The sequence below is a fragment of the Ursus americanus genome, chromosome 13, assembly GCF_024610735.1.
Source record: "Ursus americanus isolate L20-20 chromosome 13, mUrsAme1.1.p, whole genome shotgun sequence".
NCBI classification, from domain to species: Eukaryota; Metazoa; Chordata; class Mammalia; order Carnivora; family Ursidae; genus Ursus; species Ursus americanus.
Genome location: NC_142139.1, coordinates 67,284,471 through 67,302,509, shown reverse-complemented (window position 1 = coordinate 67,302,509; position 18,039 = coordinate 67,284,471). Strand labels below are relative to the sequence as shown.

Below are 18,039 nucleotides of genomic sequence, written 5' to 3'. Positions count from 1 at the left end.
TATCCATCCTGTCTGGCAAATGGTAGGCCAGGGCACAGAAGGAGAACTACTTTTTGAAACATAGCTCATTGTGTCAAGGGAAGCCAGAAGGCCGACTGAGTACATGCTTAGAGCACCAGCACAGCTGGGCCCAGAACAAAATTGTTTAGAAAAAGACTAATCTTTGATATTTCAGGAAAATCATTGAAGTAATCATTATAAGAAAAAAATAACACAGACCTTGGGGGACCACACTGTAGTTACTTTATGGTTTAGTTTGGTTCCTAATTAGGCCCTAGTGAAACTCGCGTCTTTGACTGTCAACCTAGTGACCCGCAGCCTTCATTTGCCGTCTCTGAGGTAAAGTCATAATTGATTCCATAGAATCTGAGGTGGTGGTTTTCTTTCTCCCTGACCAATTACTGTTTGAGGTGATCTTGTTTGTCTGATTTGGCTTAGTTGTTTTTAAGAATAATTAGTCTCAGGGCACCCGGCTGGCTCAGGTGGAGGAGGGTGCAACTCTTGATCTCAGGGTTGTGAGTTCGAGCCCCACGTTGGGTGTAGAGATTACTTAAAAAAATAAAATTAAAAAAATAATTAAGAATAATTAGAGTCTTTTTTGGAATTTGGTTCTGTGATATTTCTTTAACCAGTACAGATTTAAGATAAATAATAATGAGTGGCTTCCTCTTAAATTTATTAACAATTGAAAAATACCAAAGGGGCACCTGGGTGGCTCAGTGGGTTAAGTGTCTTGCCTTTGTCTCAGGTTCCTGGGATCGAGTTCCGCATCAGGCTCCCTGCTCCACTGGAAGCCTGCTTCTTCCTCTGCCACTCCTTCTGCTCTCTCTCTCTGTCTCTCAAATAAATAAATCAAATCTTAAAAAAAAAAAAAGATTCTCTCACTCCCTCTCCCTCTGCCCCTCCCCCCACATGTGCGCGCCAGAGTCTTAAAAAAAAAAAAAAAGAAAGATGCCAGAAAATTAAAAACCCATACATACAGGTTTTTAAAAAATAATAGAAAAGGAGAGAATAATTTGAAGTTAAAAAAAAAAAGAAACCACTGTCTACAGGCATTTCCCAGTGTGACTCCATAGGCTCAGCCCCAGTCAGACGTCCCTGGAACTTTCGTGGAGCAAGGCAAACACACTTTGCAGAAACGGGGACCATGCATATTAAATGTTTAAAATGATTGAAGAAGCATATCAACCAAACACAGCAAGTGAATACTGTTTGGGTCTTGATTCAAACAAGCCACTTCCAAAAAATTTACGAGATAATCAGGAAACGTAAGCATTGGATGTTTGAAGGAATGAGGGAATTCCTTTTGTAGGACCGGTGATGGGAGTGTAGTTATGTTATGAACTGAGTCTTGCCTTACTGAGGTGCACATTGAAGTATTTATGGTTGAGATGATATGACATCTAAGAATTGCTTCCAAGTGATCCAGCGAGGGGCGAGGAAAGTGACTTAGGTGTACGTAAGAAAGCAGATTGGCTGCAAGTTATCATTATTGACACTGAGGAATACACACATGGCAGTTTATTGCGTTCTCTTCACTTTTTTACACATTTGAAATTTTCCATAATAAAATGTAAAGAAGTCTTTGCCCCCTCCAAATATCTTGTCTTAATATTTGAATATTTAATAATTAGCAACACTTTAAAAAATTATTTGAATTTCCATTTTCTTGAAAGACCTATTTATATCCTTTGATGATTTAAAAAAATTGAACTCATTTTTCTTTTTGGTTTGCAAAAGGTTCTTACATACTAAAGATATTTGCCATCTAAAATGTGTCAAGCAGAGACAGTTTCAGTTTAGTAATGATGCTTTCTGCCAAGCAGAAGCTTCTATTTTTTATCTTTTTTAAGATTTTATTTATTTATTTGAGAGACAGAAGGAATGTGAGAGAGAGCATGAGAGAGAGAGAGAGAGAGTACAAGCAGGGGGGAAGGGTAGAGGGAGAAGCAGACTCCCAACCGAGCAGGGAGCAGACATGGGACTCGATTCCAGGACCCTGGGATCATGACCTGAGCCAAAGGCAGACGCTAAGTGACTTAGCCACCCAGAAGCCCCAAAAATCTATCAGTTTTTAATCACACCAGGGCTTATTGAATACCCATTCAGAAGCTCTAAGCAAACGCCATCATAAAGGTGTAATATTTTGGTTTAACATTTTGCTACAGTCATTCCCTCTCTGTCTGTCCCCCAGCAGCCCCCCTCCGCCATGTGGGAGGAGGCTGGATACTTTAGGCTGTAAGAGCAAACGCCTTGTCTTACATAACTGCACACCTACAGCCTGTCCGTTCAGGAGATTTGGCATCGATGCCGTACTGCAAACTCTAACCCGATTCCAGTTTTGTCGGTTGTCCCGCTGCACATTCTGGTACAGGATCCACTCGGGATCACATGCTGTGTTTGGCCACATGTCTTTATTCTTCTTTAATCTGAAGTAGTTTGGCCTTTCCTTATTTTGTCTTTCATCATATTGACATTTTTGAAGATTACGGGCCAGTTATTTTATAGAATTTCCCTTCATTTGGGTTTGTCTTATGTGTCCTTGTGCTTAGGAGTCAAGTTATAGACTTTTGTGTCATGTTGTGTCCTTTTACAGTGTCATGTCCAGAAGAGCATTATGTCCGTTTGTCCCCCAGTGGGGATGTGAACTGACCATGTATGTGGTTAAGGTTTTGTCCATTTTTTTTTTTCTGTAGAGATACTGTTTTTTTCCTTCGTAGTTAATAAGTAATTTATGGGGAAATCTCGTGAGACTGTCCTGTTTCTCATCAAACTCTTCCTCTCTCTAGCACCTAATCATGATCCTTTTTTAAAATTTATTTATTTGAAAGAGAGAGAGAGAAAGAACGCAAGCAGGGGGAGCAGCAGGCAGAAGGAGAGGGAGAAGCAGACTCCCCACTGAGCAGGGAGCCTGATGCAGGACTTGATTCCAGGACCCTGGGATCATGACCCAAGCTTAGGGCAGATGCCTAACCGACTGAGCCACCCAGGTGCCCCCTAATCATGATTCTTGAATGAAACAGTTTTCACTGTGGTGCTTGAAAAATCTGTCATTGTAATAAAAACATTTCGAGAGCATGTATATATGCTAGACCCTGTTCTAAGCATTTGTCTTAGCCTTATGAGGTGGGTACTATTATTGTCCCCATTTCACAGATAAGGAAACTGAGGTATGAAAAGATTTTCTGCCCAAGATCACCCAAGAAGTAAGTAGAGGTAGGATCTGAACACAGGCTGTCTCTGGGGCACGTGCTATTCTCCACTGTCTAAAGCTGCTTATTCATCTTTTACTGTATGAATTCTACCTTTGCCTGTAAATTTAGTAAGACTCTCTTCCTGGGATAAGATGCATGTTCAGAGATATTTTCCTTTTGTACTTTGATGGTCTCATTACATGGATACCTTGAGATGTCCCATTGGCGGTTAGAAATTCAGATTTAGAACCTGAGAGGGAAGTCACAGGTCAGGATGAGGTTGAGGAGTCCTAACCCTTGGTCTTTTGGGAGTACGTTTGTCTGCCAAGTGGTCAGTGTTTTTGTGATTCTGTCCTTGTTCTTGGCTAATAGGTCAATCCTGGAGCCACTTTTGGAGCGCAGGGCTTCATCAGGTGCCAGGGTTGAAGATCTGCCCCTCAGAGAGGACAATGAGAACCGGATCAGCAAGTTCAAGAGAAAAGACTGGAGCCTTAGCAAATCCCAGGTCATTGCAGAGAAAGCGCCAGAACCTGATCTGATGGTAAAAAAAACCAACAACAGGGGGTCGGGGTGGGGGTGGGGGACAGCAAGCAAACAAGCACCAGAGGTTTGCTAGTGCTTTCCCTGCGGCCAGGCACATCACCACTCACGGCAGAGCTGGGAGTCACCAGGTGGAAGTCTGGCTGTGCCTCCTCAGGACCCGGCAGCCTGTGACAGTGTTTGATCTTAAGCTGTGCTTAAAAAAAAAAAGCACATACGGAGAATTTGAGTGTCTAAAGCAGTGGTGGTGCAAGATCTTGTACCCACAATGTAAACACGTGGGTTAATGCTTGGAGTTGTGGTTCTCACCACCATGTTCCATGAGTCAGTCCAAACATTGTCTTCTTTTAACTTAAAAAAAAAAGTGCTTTTTTTTTTTTTTTTCATGAGCCACATCAAGTTGTTAAGTGTGGCAAGACCAGCCTTCCCTGAGAATCAGGGTGGCTCCTTTCCAAATCAAATAACACAGTCTAACTGTGGTCAAAATCAGCTCCTGGCTGGCCAAGAAAGAATGTCTGCTTTAGTGATTCCCTGTCAGTGTCTTTGCCGTGCTCCCCACATGACCGTGCCGGAAGCTTAAGTGTGGCTCCTGGAATCTTCCCTCGAACAAGTTGGTGCTCAGCAGGCAAGGTTGTTCGGAGCATTGATGGGCTCAGCCTTTCTCACCGTGAGAATGTTTTGCTGTGCCCCTCCCCCCACTAGAGCCCAGCCCGAAAAGCACAAAGACCAAAGAGTCTCCAGTTGTCGGACAATCGGCTGACACCATTTCATGGTTCTTCACCTCCGCAGTCAACGCCCTTGAGCCCACCTCCACTCACTCCTAAAGCTACCAGGACGCTAAGTAAGTTTTATATATATATATATATATACAGGTGTAGAGATGTAGAGAGATCCAGGTATATTCCTTCTCTTTGCTTCAGTAGGGAACAGAGTATGTGTATGGATCTGGGCGATATTTAGCCTGACCGCACAGAGTATGTGAGATTATTATAAAGTTGGCTCATTCCATGGTAGTGGGTATAGCAAAATTAGAGTTCAACAAGGAATCTTTGGGTTGCTAGGACTCATTAACCTTCTCTGTTGAGTGGCCCAGAGGGTCTTACCACTCCTTTTCCATTTGTGAAGGTATAAATGAGGTAGAGCCAGACGGGGACCAGACAGGAAGCAAGTAACTTATGAACTATTGGGTAGGTAACCCTGTACTTGGTATAGGAAAGAGTCCCAAAGAAGGACAAGAAATAGGCCCATTCCATATACTGCCTACAGGCAGGCCTGGGAAATCAGCAATACACTAGGCCTGAGAAGAATTCCAAGGGACCCTTGGTACAGAGAATGGAGGGATAAATCATCGTGCCACATGGGACACAGGAGTCGCCAAGAGTTAGAGATAATTAAATAAGCTGTCCTGGAGGAAATGGATATTGCGGCTTTTAAATGATCAAACTAAGACAGCTCAGTTAAATTTAACCAATATTTATTGACCACTTACTTTGTGACATTTTTTTCTAAGCACTTGAGATAGATTGGAGAATAGAGTCATACCCTAAGTTCTAGAAAATGTTTACATCTCCAGCTTAATAGTTAAAACCCTAAGCAAAAAAATGGGATTTTTACTTCGGAACTTCTTGTGAAACCTGCTGGTGAGTTAACAGTGCTACCTTTGTCGTGAGGGTTGAGAGGTCGTTTCCATTCTGTCCACAGAAACTATGGAATATCGCCTTGGCAATTTGATCGGCCAGGTTGGTTTAGATGTTAAAATGGCAAGCAGAGGTTCTGTTAAGATTCCTTGATGAATTCTTCTCTCTGCCTTCATCTCTTTGTATCATTTCTAGGCTCCCCATCCTTGCAGACAGATGGGCTGATGACTACTACTGTCCCGCCTCCCCCTCCCCCCAAAAGCAAGCCCTACGAGAGCAGCCAGAGGAACTCCGCGGAGGTAGGGAACAACGGTGCGGGGGTCAGAGCGCCCCACTCTCGGGAGCACAGTGTTGGTTTTCTAAGCTTTTTGCTAGGCGGGTTTCCCATAGTTTTGTCACACTAATCACTTCTTGACTCATGCCTGAAACCATAAAAGATAGGGGAGTTTCTAATGGGAAGTAACAAAATGCAAGCAGCCCTTTTCATCCAATCAAAGGTAGAGCTCTTCTCTGTACTTCACCCTGGGTACAGGTGAGTGAAATCGTGAGTATCTGGTTCACATGTGAAGAGTTTACTCCTCCTGAGTGAGTGACAGTCATTCTGGAATGGCCTCTGATGGGTTTCCTGCATTCATTCAACAAATATTCATTAAATGCCTACTGAGGATATGCCAAGAACCCAAGTGTCGGGGATATAACAGTTTGGTGTGTATCTGCTTAACCCAAGGAGAGCAAGGGAGGAGAAATGAGTGTTGTTGCCCTTCTCTCCTCGCCAAGGCCGCGTAGCTAGATGGGTTAGACGCTAAGGCACCGTGTCAGAAATGTGGAAGAGAAAGTAAATTCGACAAGACTCATTTGACTGTCGTTGTGTCTGCTCCCTCAGATTGCCCCTCCACTGCCAGTCCGAAGAGAGGCCAAAGCCCCACCCCCACCACCTCCCAAAGCTCGGAAATCTGGCTTGCTTTCCTCTGAGCCCGGATCCCACTAAGGATCTTGCCCTCTCTCTGGAACTCTGAACACCTTGAACAGCTGATGCTGAGAGGAGGCCCTGTCCTCGTTCCCCAGGGCCCCTTGCTGACTGCCCTTCCTGATCTGGGTCAGCTTTACCGGCTCAAAACTGGTGGTTCTTTGAAAGGCTTCTCTGAAGGAGGACTAAGGCCACATCTCCAGTCCACTTGAATTCCAGAACTGGTCGTGTCCTCTGTGTTTCTCAAAAGAGAGATTTCCCTCACCGTTATCAAATTCCGCCTCCAGCGCAGAGACACCGCAGCCTACAGAAGCCTGGCTAAGTTCTTCTGTGGTGGTCGTGGAGCAACCCCAGGAACCTACACTTTGGAAGGATTTCTTGCTTTGCTTGTGAAAAGCTATGCTTGAGACTTGGTTTTCTCACGTGGACACACCGTGCCTCGAATAACATTGGAAGAGAATTGCATCAAGTACTTTGGTAGCCGAAATAATCCTATCTTTCTGATGTCTGCTTGTGTCTCCTTTAAGGAAAAGAATATCTTTGTAAGGAAAATTGGCTACTGTCACGTATGAATAGCCATCATTGTCAAAAAACCATGGACTCGATTGTGAGGTCTGAGCTCCCGTCTCCCCCACACCAGCTACTATGTGTGGCGTGGGAACGCTGCCCGCCCCCTCCCGGGAGTCGTCACACTCCCAACTAACTGGCCCTCGCCACGCCGTGTCACTCCTTCCTGCTACAGCCTCCCTTGAAGCTCTTTCTTTTGCACAGTTTCTTGCCCTGTTACCTCCTCTGAGCTCAAATCACTGGACAGAAGGGACTTCAAAGCCCGGGTTCAACAGCTTCTCTTCCAGATCCCATTTGGACGGCTCAGCAGCCCTCACTGCCACCTGATTTTACCCTGGGGAATAGAGTGCAATATCTCCCTTTGATTATTTATTCCTCGTGATTGTGGAATTAATTTGATTACATGTTTACGGTACTAAGTCAGCAGTCCTTTCGAAAGAAGAATGGGGTGATATAGATGATCAAATATTACGTACACCCACACAAACCACACAAGGTCAGAGACGTTTTGAGCTAGAAGGGCTCAAGGTCGTACAAACAACCCCCTCGTTTTGTAGACAAGGAAATTGAAGCTAAACACAGAAAATCTGACTACAGATTCTTACTAACAGCCCAGCTTGCTAATTGAGGCTCTGTCCCCAGATAACACTTAGATCAAGAAGACAACCCTGGCAGACTCCATGATGAATACCTACCCCTTGTTGGGACAACCGTGGAAATGTCCCAGATAGTTCTATCCTACTTTGACATTAATGGCAAGCAGAAAGCTTTGTGTGGATCCCCTAGGTCAATGGGGGAAGCTCATGAGGGTCCCTTCCATAACTGGGCCCAGCCAGTCCCCTTCCCCGCCTACCCGGTCCCGAAGTAGAGAGAGGAAAGAGAGATTTCACCTCTGAGAATTCGGAGGATTCTTGTCTGCAAGGATCTGCTTGCCGGCTTCTTCATGTACCTGTTTCAGCACCACCCCTCTTAGAAGAGACATACTGATGCTTCACGGAGTCAGGGAAATACAAACCTGAGACGTGGCCAGCATTCCTCAAGCAATTAGCGTGCGTAGTTAAAAGTGGTGAGGAAAAGGTAATTCTCCACCTCCACTCAGGGGAACCTTCAGGGGGTACAAGACAGAGAAGCTGGAGTTTGGAAGTAAACCATCTGGTCTCCAACCATCCCAGCTGTGTCATCTGTTAATTTTACAAACTCCCTCAACCCTTTGCAATCCTCCGAGCCCTCATTGCTTCCCCTTCCGAAATAGGGAAAAGGACCTGCCACACAGATGAGGTCAAATGAGATCGACTATGTGGAGTAGTAGGTACGAAATGGTCTTTCCTTTCCTCTGCTCGGCCTGAGTAAGATCTGGAATTCCCTAAGAGCATTATTGATATTTCCCCCCTGAGGTAATTTGGAAAGTGATGCAAGTTAGCTGTGCACATACAGTCCCTTTTAAAGAGATGGCGTCTTTTGGAGTCTCTGACATGATTATTTATGACTGAAGAAGTGTTAATAAGAACTGAAGAGGATTTTAGTGGAAAGAACTCAATGAAGAGAAGGAAGAAAGGTTATACGGGGCTTCTGTGAAGCCCAGAGCAGCTTCTGAGAAGTTGCCTGACAGACTGGCTGGTGGGGGTCTATAGGCCTCACTCGCCCTATTTTTCAGGCTGCCTTTAAGATAGAAAGATGTAAGCTGGTCACGAAAAATACCAAACCTCAAGCATGTCCCTTCAGAGCAGTGCAGTGAGTTCTGCAGTGTGGTCTTTGATCTGGGGCTGGGGAAGTCTGATACCCAAGTGCCCAAATACCTTCCCTTTTTTAATAGAACATATTTTTTCCATCTGATTCCCCTTCCACCTTAATGGAAATACGAAGTCTCTCCTGCCTTAGTAGAAAGGATTTTAGGTAATGGTGTAGATAACTGCTTACAGGGAACATGGGGGAAGCCATTGGGTCAGAGAGTCATGTTTGATGATCATAAATCATGTCTGTCCTGAAGTCAAAGAGGAACACTGCAAAGAAACGCCTTATGATTACCTTACTTATAGGAGAGAGAAGGGGCTGGGAATAAAAGAGGAAAGAACTGGTCTTTATTTGACTTGATAAAAACTCGGGAGTATTGAAGGACATTGAAAGTAGCCCCCAAACTGTCACAACCTTTGTGGATATTAGTTTATGGGATTTTTTTTTTTTTTTGAATCCCTTATTTTCTCTCTCTCTGTTCTGGTGACTTGTCTTCCTTTGAGGTTTTTTTTTTTTTTTTCCAAGAATTGTTTTATTCAGCATTTATTAAGCCCTCATTGAATGCCAGACACCATGCAAGACCCTCAGGATATGGCAATTCAGTGTGTCCAATGGGAACAGCCTGGTACGCAGAGACTGTGTTGTGTTGTGGGGTTGGCAAGAGAGTGGGATTAGGGGAAAGTGAAACCCTCAGTAAGGCTGCTGGGCCATGGGCCTCCCCTCTTCCACCTCACATGTGGATTCCAGAATTGCAGTCCTTGTCTCCTACCAGGGAGACCCAAGAAAAATGCCTTCACCCTGCAGATCCCTGAGACAAACAAGAGAAAGTGGGATTTGAGATAACAATCTACCTTTGTTAACTTTTTCCAAACTGTGGGAGTCCTTCCCCACTACTGGCCCCCAGATCTTGGGGTGATTTCTTCCTTTAAAATTGAGGCATGTCTTAACATACATATGGTCAAGTGCACAAATCTTAGGGGTATAGATGGATGAAACCTTACCAGGCATATACCATGTCACCACCTCTCAGATCCAGACCTAGACTACTTCCAGAACCCCAGAAAGTCCCCTCATGTCCGTGCTGTCCTTCTGCAAAAGGCATTTAGAAAGCCATTCATAGCTGTATCTTCCTTCCTCTCACTGCTTGGGTATAATGAAAAAAGGGGGAAAGCCCCACCATCAACACAGAACAGGACAGTAAAGACCGTGTCACCTTTGTCAAGTCAATTTATAGTCAGTCCCTGGGCCTCAGTTTCCTCATGTAAAACATATATACCTGAGGCTACGTGATTTTTAGAATCCTTTTGGACCGAGCTTACTTTGATTCTATGTGAATGAGAAAGAATCAGAAGGCAATGGAAGTTTCTGTACCACAGCTTTTAGGCCCACATGCCATTGACCAAGTGGATTTTAAAATTAGTTGGAAAAGGTAAGTTCCTCTTTGGGTGGGTTGAGCATGGAAGCACCAGTTCTAACCTACAAAAGGAAAAAGGTAGTTTTCCTTTTAAGTTGATGATTTCAGGCTGATTCTTATAACCCAGCCAACGCTGGTCTCCCACATATGCTGCCTAAACTCGCCTGTTAGTCAGATTTTGTAAGTTGTTCCTCCAGACTTTGTCAAAGGCTCTGTTGCCAAGATTTCGTAAACTAGTTGGGTTTCAAACATGGACCATTAGGAAGATGTGCATTGAAGTAGAAAAATTTTGTTCAGATTTGCTGTTATTTATTTTTTAAATTAAAAATGGAAATGTATTTTGAAGTTTATTGTGTTTAGTCTGTTATTACTTTCACATTAACAAAAGGAAATCATTCCTGAACTTTTCTTTATCGACACCTCCTTTTTGACACATCACACCCAGTCCCTCTGGCCTCCTGTCGTTGTAGGTCCTGTTAGTTTAGGCTCTTGTGTTGTGGGGTCATGGAGTCGTCTTCACCTGGAAGCAAGAAGAGCTGCATTTTGTTCTTCCGTCACCTCCACCCCCCTCCATCCATTGGAGCTGATGGCTTGTGACAACAATTCATTAAACGCGATGGGTTGTTTCTTCACTCATTCACTGCGAAGGGAAGTAAAAGAGGAGTAGCTGGTAACTTACTTGGGAAGGATAGGAACGGATTCTCAAACTAGGCTGAACATTAGTGTCACCTGGGAAGAGGCTACACCCCAGACCAATTAAATCAATTTCCAAGAGAGGGGAGCATGACCCAGGCACCATATTCCATTTCAATCTCCCCAGTGGTTATTCCAACATTTGGCGAAGGCTGAAAATCACCATCTTAGAAGAAATAACAACTTGAGAAAATTGGTGTTCAAAATAGATGTTCATTTCTTAAACTCCCTGCTGGTGGTGTGTCACCCTGGGGAGGGGGGGGGCAGCCACTTCAGTTAGAATAGCCACACTGTTTTAAGTCCTGGGCTTATGCCTAAGATTTTTTTTTTCTTTTAAGAAAATGTTCCAGTGCTTTTAAACATTTGCCATCTATTGCTTTTTAGGGCAATAATGCCCCACTGTGTACATAAGAATCCTTGGCATGTTAAAAATGCAAATGGTTTGGGCCCCCAAGACTGAATCAGTAAGCCTGGGGGATCTTTTTGGATCTACAGTCCCCAGTGAGAAATACGACTTTAGAGCACCGTTCGCTGTCAAAATTTATAAGCATTGTTACTTCATGCAGTGCTTGGCTTTTTCCCAGTCATCTCCAGAATACTGCAACTTCTAAACCCACTGCTAACATGGTCTATCTTCAAGCCACTGTTTTTGATGCTTGATGATTGAAAGCCATTTATATTTGAGAACCTATTAAAGGGAGCTTTTAGTATGTTTCCCACCCTTTATTTGGAAAGGCTACAGAGCTTTTTTTGAAGCTCACATCAGCATCAGGTAGCTGGATGGGCAGCTTTGTAGCCCATTCAGGGAAGCCCACAGCTTCTGGAAAACTGAGACTCCCACAGAATGTAAAAAATAAGGGACTGTGAGGAGCACCTCGGTGGCTTAGCCCGTGAAGCATCTGCCTTTGGCTCAGGTCATGATCTTGGGGTCCTGGGACGGAGCCCCGTGCCCCCTGCATAGGAGGGAGTCTGCTGCTCCCTCTCCCTCCACCCCTCCCCCTGCTCGTTTTCTCTCCCTCAAATAAATAAAATCTTAAAAAAAATAAATACGTGACTGTGTTGCCCTGTTCTTTTAATGTGTTAACTAATGTAAAGATTGTAAATGATATCGTGTTTAGTAACAAATAGTTCCTGAGCAGTTGGCTGATGGAAGCCTCTCGTCCTGCCTTGTATGTATTGGTTTAGTGAAAATAGGTGGGGTTGCCTTTTCTTCCACAAAGTAGGTTGTGAACTACATCTCCGCTTAATTTTATTGAAGTGGGAATAAGGAATTTCTTTGAGTTTTAGAGATTCTTCAAATGGAGATATTTGGGGAATCTAGCATGGTGCTGATCTGTATTAAAAAAGGAGGGTTTTCTCTCCCATGGACTGTTTCTGACTCCAGTTCAAATTCCTCACCACAGGCCCTTTTTCGAGATGGAGGGGTAGGGAGAGGAGGTGGAAGGTTCTATCTGTCTGAGTGAAATAGGGAAAGGGCCTTGATTGTTGCCATGTGAACATAGGCTCAGTTTGTTGCTGTGACACCAGGCAACTTACCCGACATCAGACTTTTTCAAATGGTTTCATAATCAATTGGAAGGTAGGAGGATAGTTGAAAACTGGTGTCATAGTGTCTTGGACCCTATAGCGAAATAGCCACCAGTAAATGAAGTCGATACATGAGCCCCAGAATCCTGTTTCAGCTCCAATTAACAAAATATAACCAATTAACCAAATATGTACTGGCTTTCCAGTCTAATGCCATCAGCTGCTCTTCCTAGTGCAAAACGGGAGCCCTGCCCACGTACCCCAATGGAACTGAGTGGGTCCCTTAAACCCTGGTCTCCTCCTTTTAAAGGGAAGACAAGAGTAGCTAATTTTCAAGGTCGCTGTGAGGGTTAATGACCATATTTACACATCTGTCCCTGAACAGAGTCTGATGCTGGTCTTTGTGGGGAAGGAATGGTGGCAACACTATTTGACCAGGGTGCGCAGAAATAGCTGAATTCTGTCTTCAACAGACTCTGTACTCCAGAGCCTTTCTCAAGAGAGAGCACCAAAAAGATGTGGCCGATGAACACTATTATTTTTGGGCCCGGGTCCCCAGCCCCTGCATGCACTGCTGGCTGTGGTGAACACAGGGAGACCACGTGCGGCCGCGGGAGAATCGGATGGGGGCCCAGCACAGCCTCCTCTCTCCCAAGGCCTCTCAGGTTCCAGGTGACTTCCAAAGGGATCCAAGGGAGTCTGGGAAGGGAACTGCTTTCCAAGTGGGAAGAAACCTTGGCCGTGGCCTCCCTTCTATGGAGTATAGTCAAAAATCAAGCCACAACCCCACAGAAAACTGTAGCTGAATCAGATTTTGGGGCCTGCCCCAATAAGTGTCTTGTTCTTGGGGCAGGGTGGTGGCGGAGGAGAGCCATGGGATTTCTTTACTCAACAATAATGTCGACTTTATGTTCTCTCCTGTTTCCCGGGCCCCATGCTCGGAGGTCTCCTGTTTGTGGGCTTATGGTGCCCCTCTCCCACCAGAATTCTGCCTTAGAGGAAGACTTAACATTTATGCCACTTTATTCACAACACAGCACTTCAACATGAAATGTGTGAATTTAGCATAAGCCTATCTGAGATTCACACAATTTACAGATGTTAAATGAGTCACAAGTTTCAACGTGAGAATTATACTTGTGTTGTCAATCCTTCTGGTTCACTGGATTTAAATCCTCTTCTGCCCGTTTTCCTCTTCAATCAGACTTTCCTAAAAAATACATGAGCAAAAATATATCAAGGTTGATTTTACTAGCTGAATTTCACTATGCTTTTGATATTTTAATTTCTAAAATATCAATATAGAAAGAATAGATCCGTTTATTTTTGTGCTCCAGAAAGTGCTAGAGAGATATAACATCGTGTGTTTTTAAGTTGTTTAATAAATGTAAGATCTACATTAATACTTTAAGGATAGGATGTGAAGGAGGTGAAAGAAAGGTCTGATCTCTGTGATTTATTTTTTTTTTAAGATTTTATTTATTTTAGAGGGCACACACGTGAGCGGGTGGAGGGGGAGGAGCAGAGGGAAAGGGACAAGTGGACTCCATGCTGAGCATGGAGCCTGACGCGGGGCTCAATCCCACGACCCTGAGATCATGACCTGAGCTGAAACCAAAAGTTGGACACTCAACCGATTGAGCAACCCAGACGCCCCGATCTCAGTTTGTTATTAACCCAGCGTTGGCCTCAATACCTTCTTTCTAAGGTCACGTTTGGGAAATGTCACTGCTTGCTATTATTTTTATTATGTGATAAGTAGAAGTAGACACAGAAAGCCAATGAAGATGTCTGTCTGCTTGCTTTCTTTGAACTGTGGGTGTGGAAGTTGAGATCAATGGGCAAAATGAAAGCTATAGCTTGTGTTTATATATGATTTCTTTATATATGACCCTGGGCAGAGCTGCTAACGAACTGTAGTGGCCCTAACTGCTGCACACCAGTGGACCGTGGCTGCTCAGAGAGCACCGACTGGTGAGCTCAAGATTCAGCCTCTATATTCAGTGCTCCGTATACTTGCTTTCTTGTTATCAAAAACCTGCATTAGGTTAGCAGATTCCCATTTTGGGTGGCAATTTGGAGATTGTTATAATCCAGTCAGAAAACTGGAAATCAAATATGTGGTTTTACAAATTTACATTGGAATGGAATTACAAATTTACTAGTTTGGAATTTTTTATTCCAAAGTCGGGGGGGGGGGACTAGAGCACCATTTTTGATTTCTACATTTTTCCAGGGAAAAACCATGTCATACCAAGAATATTAATGAATCAAGGAATTTTGTGGAGAGGTGTGGATTAGCCTAGATTAGACGAGTCGGGGAGGGGGGACGGTGGCCAATGAATATACATGAAGAGCTGACATGTAACAGTGGGAAGAAATATATTAGTCATCCCAAAGGCTCGAACCAAGATTAGGGGATAAAGTTACAGAGAAATATTAATTTAAGGGAAAAAAGTACCGTTAGGACTGTCTACCCACTGAAAGAGGGTGTCACAAAATAGTGAGGCCAACCCAGGAGGAATTCAGGCAGCCAGGAAGCTAGGCCCTGCAGAGGCCGAGAGGTGGTTGTCCTAAGCGGACAATCTGAGAGGTGGCACCAAGGACCTCTCCATCTCTAAAGCTCCATGTCATGACCACTGTAACTCACCAGAGCTCCTTTCAGGTCCCTGAGGGGAGTCTGGGGCTGGTGGATGGTACATTCCAAGCGCTGTGGTTCTGCTCCTTGATCAAGCTCTTTGGCTATCTGAGGAAAAAGAACATGATTCTTGCTGAAGGAGATAAATGGAAGGAATGGTATTTTCCACTTCCCCAAGAACTGTGTGTGAAGAGTCAGGTCAAGGGAATTGTGGGATGGGCACTTAAAGAACTTAGATCCTCCCTGAGGCATTTATACAGAAGGATGGGCGTTCTGGGAGTAATGCTAGTAAGGAGAGAATATTTTCTCCCTCGAGATGATGGGAATGAAGTACTTTGAACCTCATGAGGGAATGGTATACAAAAGTCGAGGATCTTGTAGTTATGAATAGGGGTGATTCTTATTTTCTAGTTTTTACTAAATATGTCATAGTTAAATAAAAATTACTTCACATATAATCTGTGGCGAGGAGACTTCGGATTCCAGGGCATCTTTATTTCATACTTAATTATCTTTACTATTTCTCCAAAAAGAAAGCTAAATGATTTTAAGCTTCTCTAGTTTCCTTTTAGCAACACTACATTAAGTGTCCCAGCCCTTACTTGCTTATCCTTGAGGTTCTGTCCATTTCCCATTAATTTAAGAAACAATAACAACTGTATTTTTATTAATCCACTGCCATTTTGGGGGTTAGCCAGCTAATAGCTAACGCCTCTCTCGTGCGATCCTCACATGACATAAGTCTCAATTAAAGATAAAAAACCAAGTACCCTATGTTAGTGCTGGTACTAGTACTGAAATCAATGCGTATGCAATTGAATCCCGGATATTTTCCAGTATGTACTTTGTGTCCTTGAGCTTGCTAGCCCTTCCCCACTAACAGCCTCCAAGTTCTTTGCTTAAATGCCTATTTCAGTAAAAAGAAATGATTAGGGCATGTACTCTTGGTAAGAATACTTATTTGTAAGTTAGGAAAATGTACACTGACCTAGTATCATAGATAATTTTAAAAGGTGAAATAAGAAAAAAAAAATAAGCAGAAGTTCTAAGATTTTTCTTTCCAAATCCCAAGGAATTGTCTTGCTCTGGAGGCCTTGGGTCCATCCCAGACCCATCGTTTCAAATTCCTTTGGCAATTCTAGATATGCAGGGTGCGACACACTACTTCGCACCTGTTGCTGTGTTCTCTTGGGATTGTTCCTGTCTGAACAGAAAGCAGGGATGGGACTTGCCTTTGCACGTGTCTCATCTCCCCCAGAATACCAACAGTATGTGGAGCTCAGCATAGCACGGTTGGGGCACACACAGAATGTTAACATAGACTGAATCCCATAAGCCACGTCTTATTTTGATGAGGAAAAAGCCTTACCTCTTGGAAAGAATCAATCAGCTTTTCAGCATTTCTCTTCCCCCCAGGACGCAGTCCATAGGACCAGTGTTGGCCAGAGCAGCCCACCACACATAAGGTCAGCAGGAGAAGTCCAGCTATAAGTTTTGGAATCGGCTCCATTCTAAGGGACATCAATGTGATAGTGAGAATAGACCCAGACTGAGTTGAGCGAAAAGTCAAGACCTTTTTGGTGAGAAGCCTAATGTTTCTATGCTAAGCCTGCAGAAGGCGGAAGTGGCAGTTGCCTGTGTGCACAAGCAGACGTGAAACACATCCCCGCCTGCTTGCCTCGGGTTTCCTAGCCACTGGAGGTAAAGGCAGTACTTGGAACTTCCATGCTTAGTACGTTTTCATACTAAGCAAGTCTACTTTTATTTTTAGTATTTATTTGGTTACCCAAACTCATGGATTCCTTCCCTTATCAAGTTTGCCTTTTTTGCCTTAACATTCCCTGCCCCCCCCAAACCCCCGGTAGATTAGTTTTCAACTGTATCAGTTCCTGAGATAAAGAGAATTAGGCCATCTGCTTGGAAAGGTAGCTCCTGCTAGGAATCTCCGGCAAATATAAAGTTGTATGACATTAAATGCACACACTGTGGCACTAATTCCATTTTGCTGAGTGTCTTCCACACATAAGTGCTGGCCAGACCATCTGTGAGCGTGAGAGAGAACTCAACACCTCTCAAAGCACCAAGCCCCAGACCAGATGCCTCCGCAGCCAAGGCAGCCTTGAATTAGCTAATGACAGGAGGAACTCTCACAAAGTCTTCAGGTTAATTTTCATCGGATGGGAAAGAGGCTAAAGATGAAATCAAACACTGGTCCACAAGCTGTTGTAATTATTCCCCAAAGGCTGGATCCCTGTGGCCCCAGGTGACAAGGACCACGAAGGTCAAGATTACTGTCACACCTGGATTTAGCCCTTTGGGTGTAAAATGCCCTATAGACAAGACAAAAGCATGTGGTCTCAAACAAGTGCTAGAAACACAAAGCGTTTTACCTGTTTGCGGACAAAGAGCCAAAAGAATCCCGAGCTTTTTTGGAGTGTTCGTGGAGTACTGTGATTCTTCGTTTTCTTAGCTTCCCTTTTATATGCAACTTTGCCAGGACTGAAATCTTTCCTGCTGGCAAATTACACTGCACATGGACTATGGGGTTTTTTTTTTTAATAGTAATTTTTTAAAATCCTACTCACATAAAGCCCTTTAATAGGATATGTAATTGGAACACCCACTGGTTTATCTATTAAATTTACTTAAAACTTGGCCATTAAAACCTCAGCTAAGAGGTTTATAGCTGAGACCACAATTCAGAGATTAAAATCTTGCGAGGTGGTAGCCTCTTGAGGAAACTGACAGACCTATCCGGAGCTGAGGGAAAATAGCTGTCGTACATTAAGTGATGTTAAATGCACCCAGAAAAGCTTTCACAAGGGAGGCCATGTCATAATTATAGAAAGAAGTTGAGTCAAGATGCCTGGGAGCTGATCTCAGCTCTTCGATTCTTCATTTGTAAGAGGAGCTGATTTATAAATAATAGACGTGATTATTGGCACTCTCTGTACCTACATAGGATCCTCAAGTAGACCCTGTGAGTCTGAAAGTTTCCCAGTCTCCTACCCACCAGGTTCCTGCCTTGACTTATCTGGAAAGCCTTCTAGAGCATCAAAAAGTTAACTAAGCCCAAGACCACCTGGTGGGTGGACAGTTTGACTCATTTCAGTAGATACTTATGGAGTGAA

At 43.8% G+C, this 18,039-nt stretch overlaps 2 protein-coding genes across 5 annotated transcripts in view; one reads left to right on the top strand and one right to left on the bottom strand.

Moving 5' to 3' along the window:
* The window catches only part of DOCK5 (dedicator of cytokinesis 5), a 211,381-nt gene extending 200,986 nt beyond the window's left edge, over positions 1-10,395 (top strand). For all 4 annotated transcript variants that reach the window (XM_087866608.1, XM_045774032.2, XM_045774031.2 and 1 more), the window contains 4 exons: positions 3,567-3,735; positions 4,437-4,575; positions 5,567-5,670; positions 6,255-10,395. In XM_087866608.1, the coding sequence (XP_087722734.1) occupies positions 3,567-3,735; positions 4,437-4,575; positions 5,567-5,670; positions 6,255-6,359 (517 nt within the window). In that variant the 3' untranslated portion in view covers positions 6,360-10,395. The remainder of the gene's footprint in view (positions 1-3,566; positions 3,736-4,436; positions 4,576-5,566; positions 5,671-6,254) is intronic.
* Positions 10,396-13,438: 3,043 nt separating this feature from the next.
* On the bottom strand, positions 13,439-16,430 carry GNRH1 (gonadotropin releasing hormone 1). The gene is made up of 3 exons (XM_045774005.1): positions 16,278-16,430; positions 14,921-15,016; positions 13,439-13,480 (listed from the first exon to the last, which is right to left on the bottom strand). Exons 1-3 carry the CDS (start codon positions 16,428-16,430, stop codon positions 13,439-13,441), a joined length of 291 nt encoding a protein of 96 aa, XP_045629961.1.
* Between the last annotated feature and the right edge of the window lie 1,609 nt (positions 16,431-18,039).

Coding starts and splice junctions, on each gene's coding strand:
- GNRH1 (XM_045774005.1), bottom strand. CDS start 16,430: ATGTCCCTTAGAATGGAGCCGATTCCAAAACTTATAGCTGGACTTCTC. Junction 15,017..16,277: donor TGATTGATTCTTTCCAAGAG/GTAAGGCTTTTT, acceptor CTTTTTCCTCAG/ATAGCCAAAGAGCTTGATCA. Junction 13,481..14,920: donor GGGACCTGAAAGGAGCTCTG/GTGAGTTACAGT, acceptor TGTATTTTTTAG/GAAAGTCTGATTGAAGAGGA.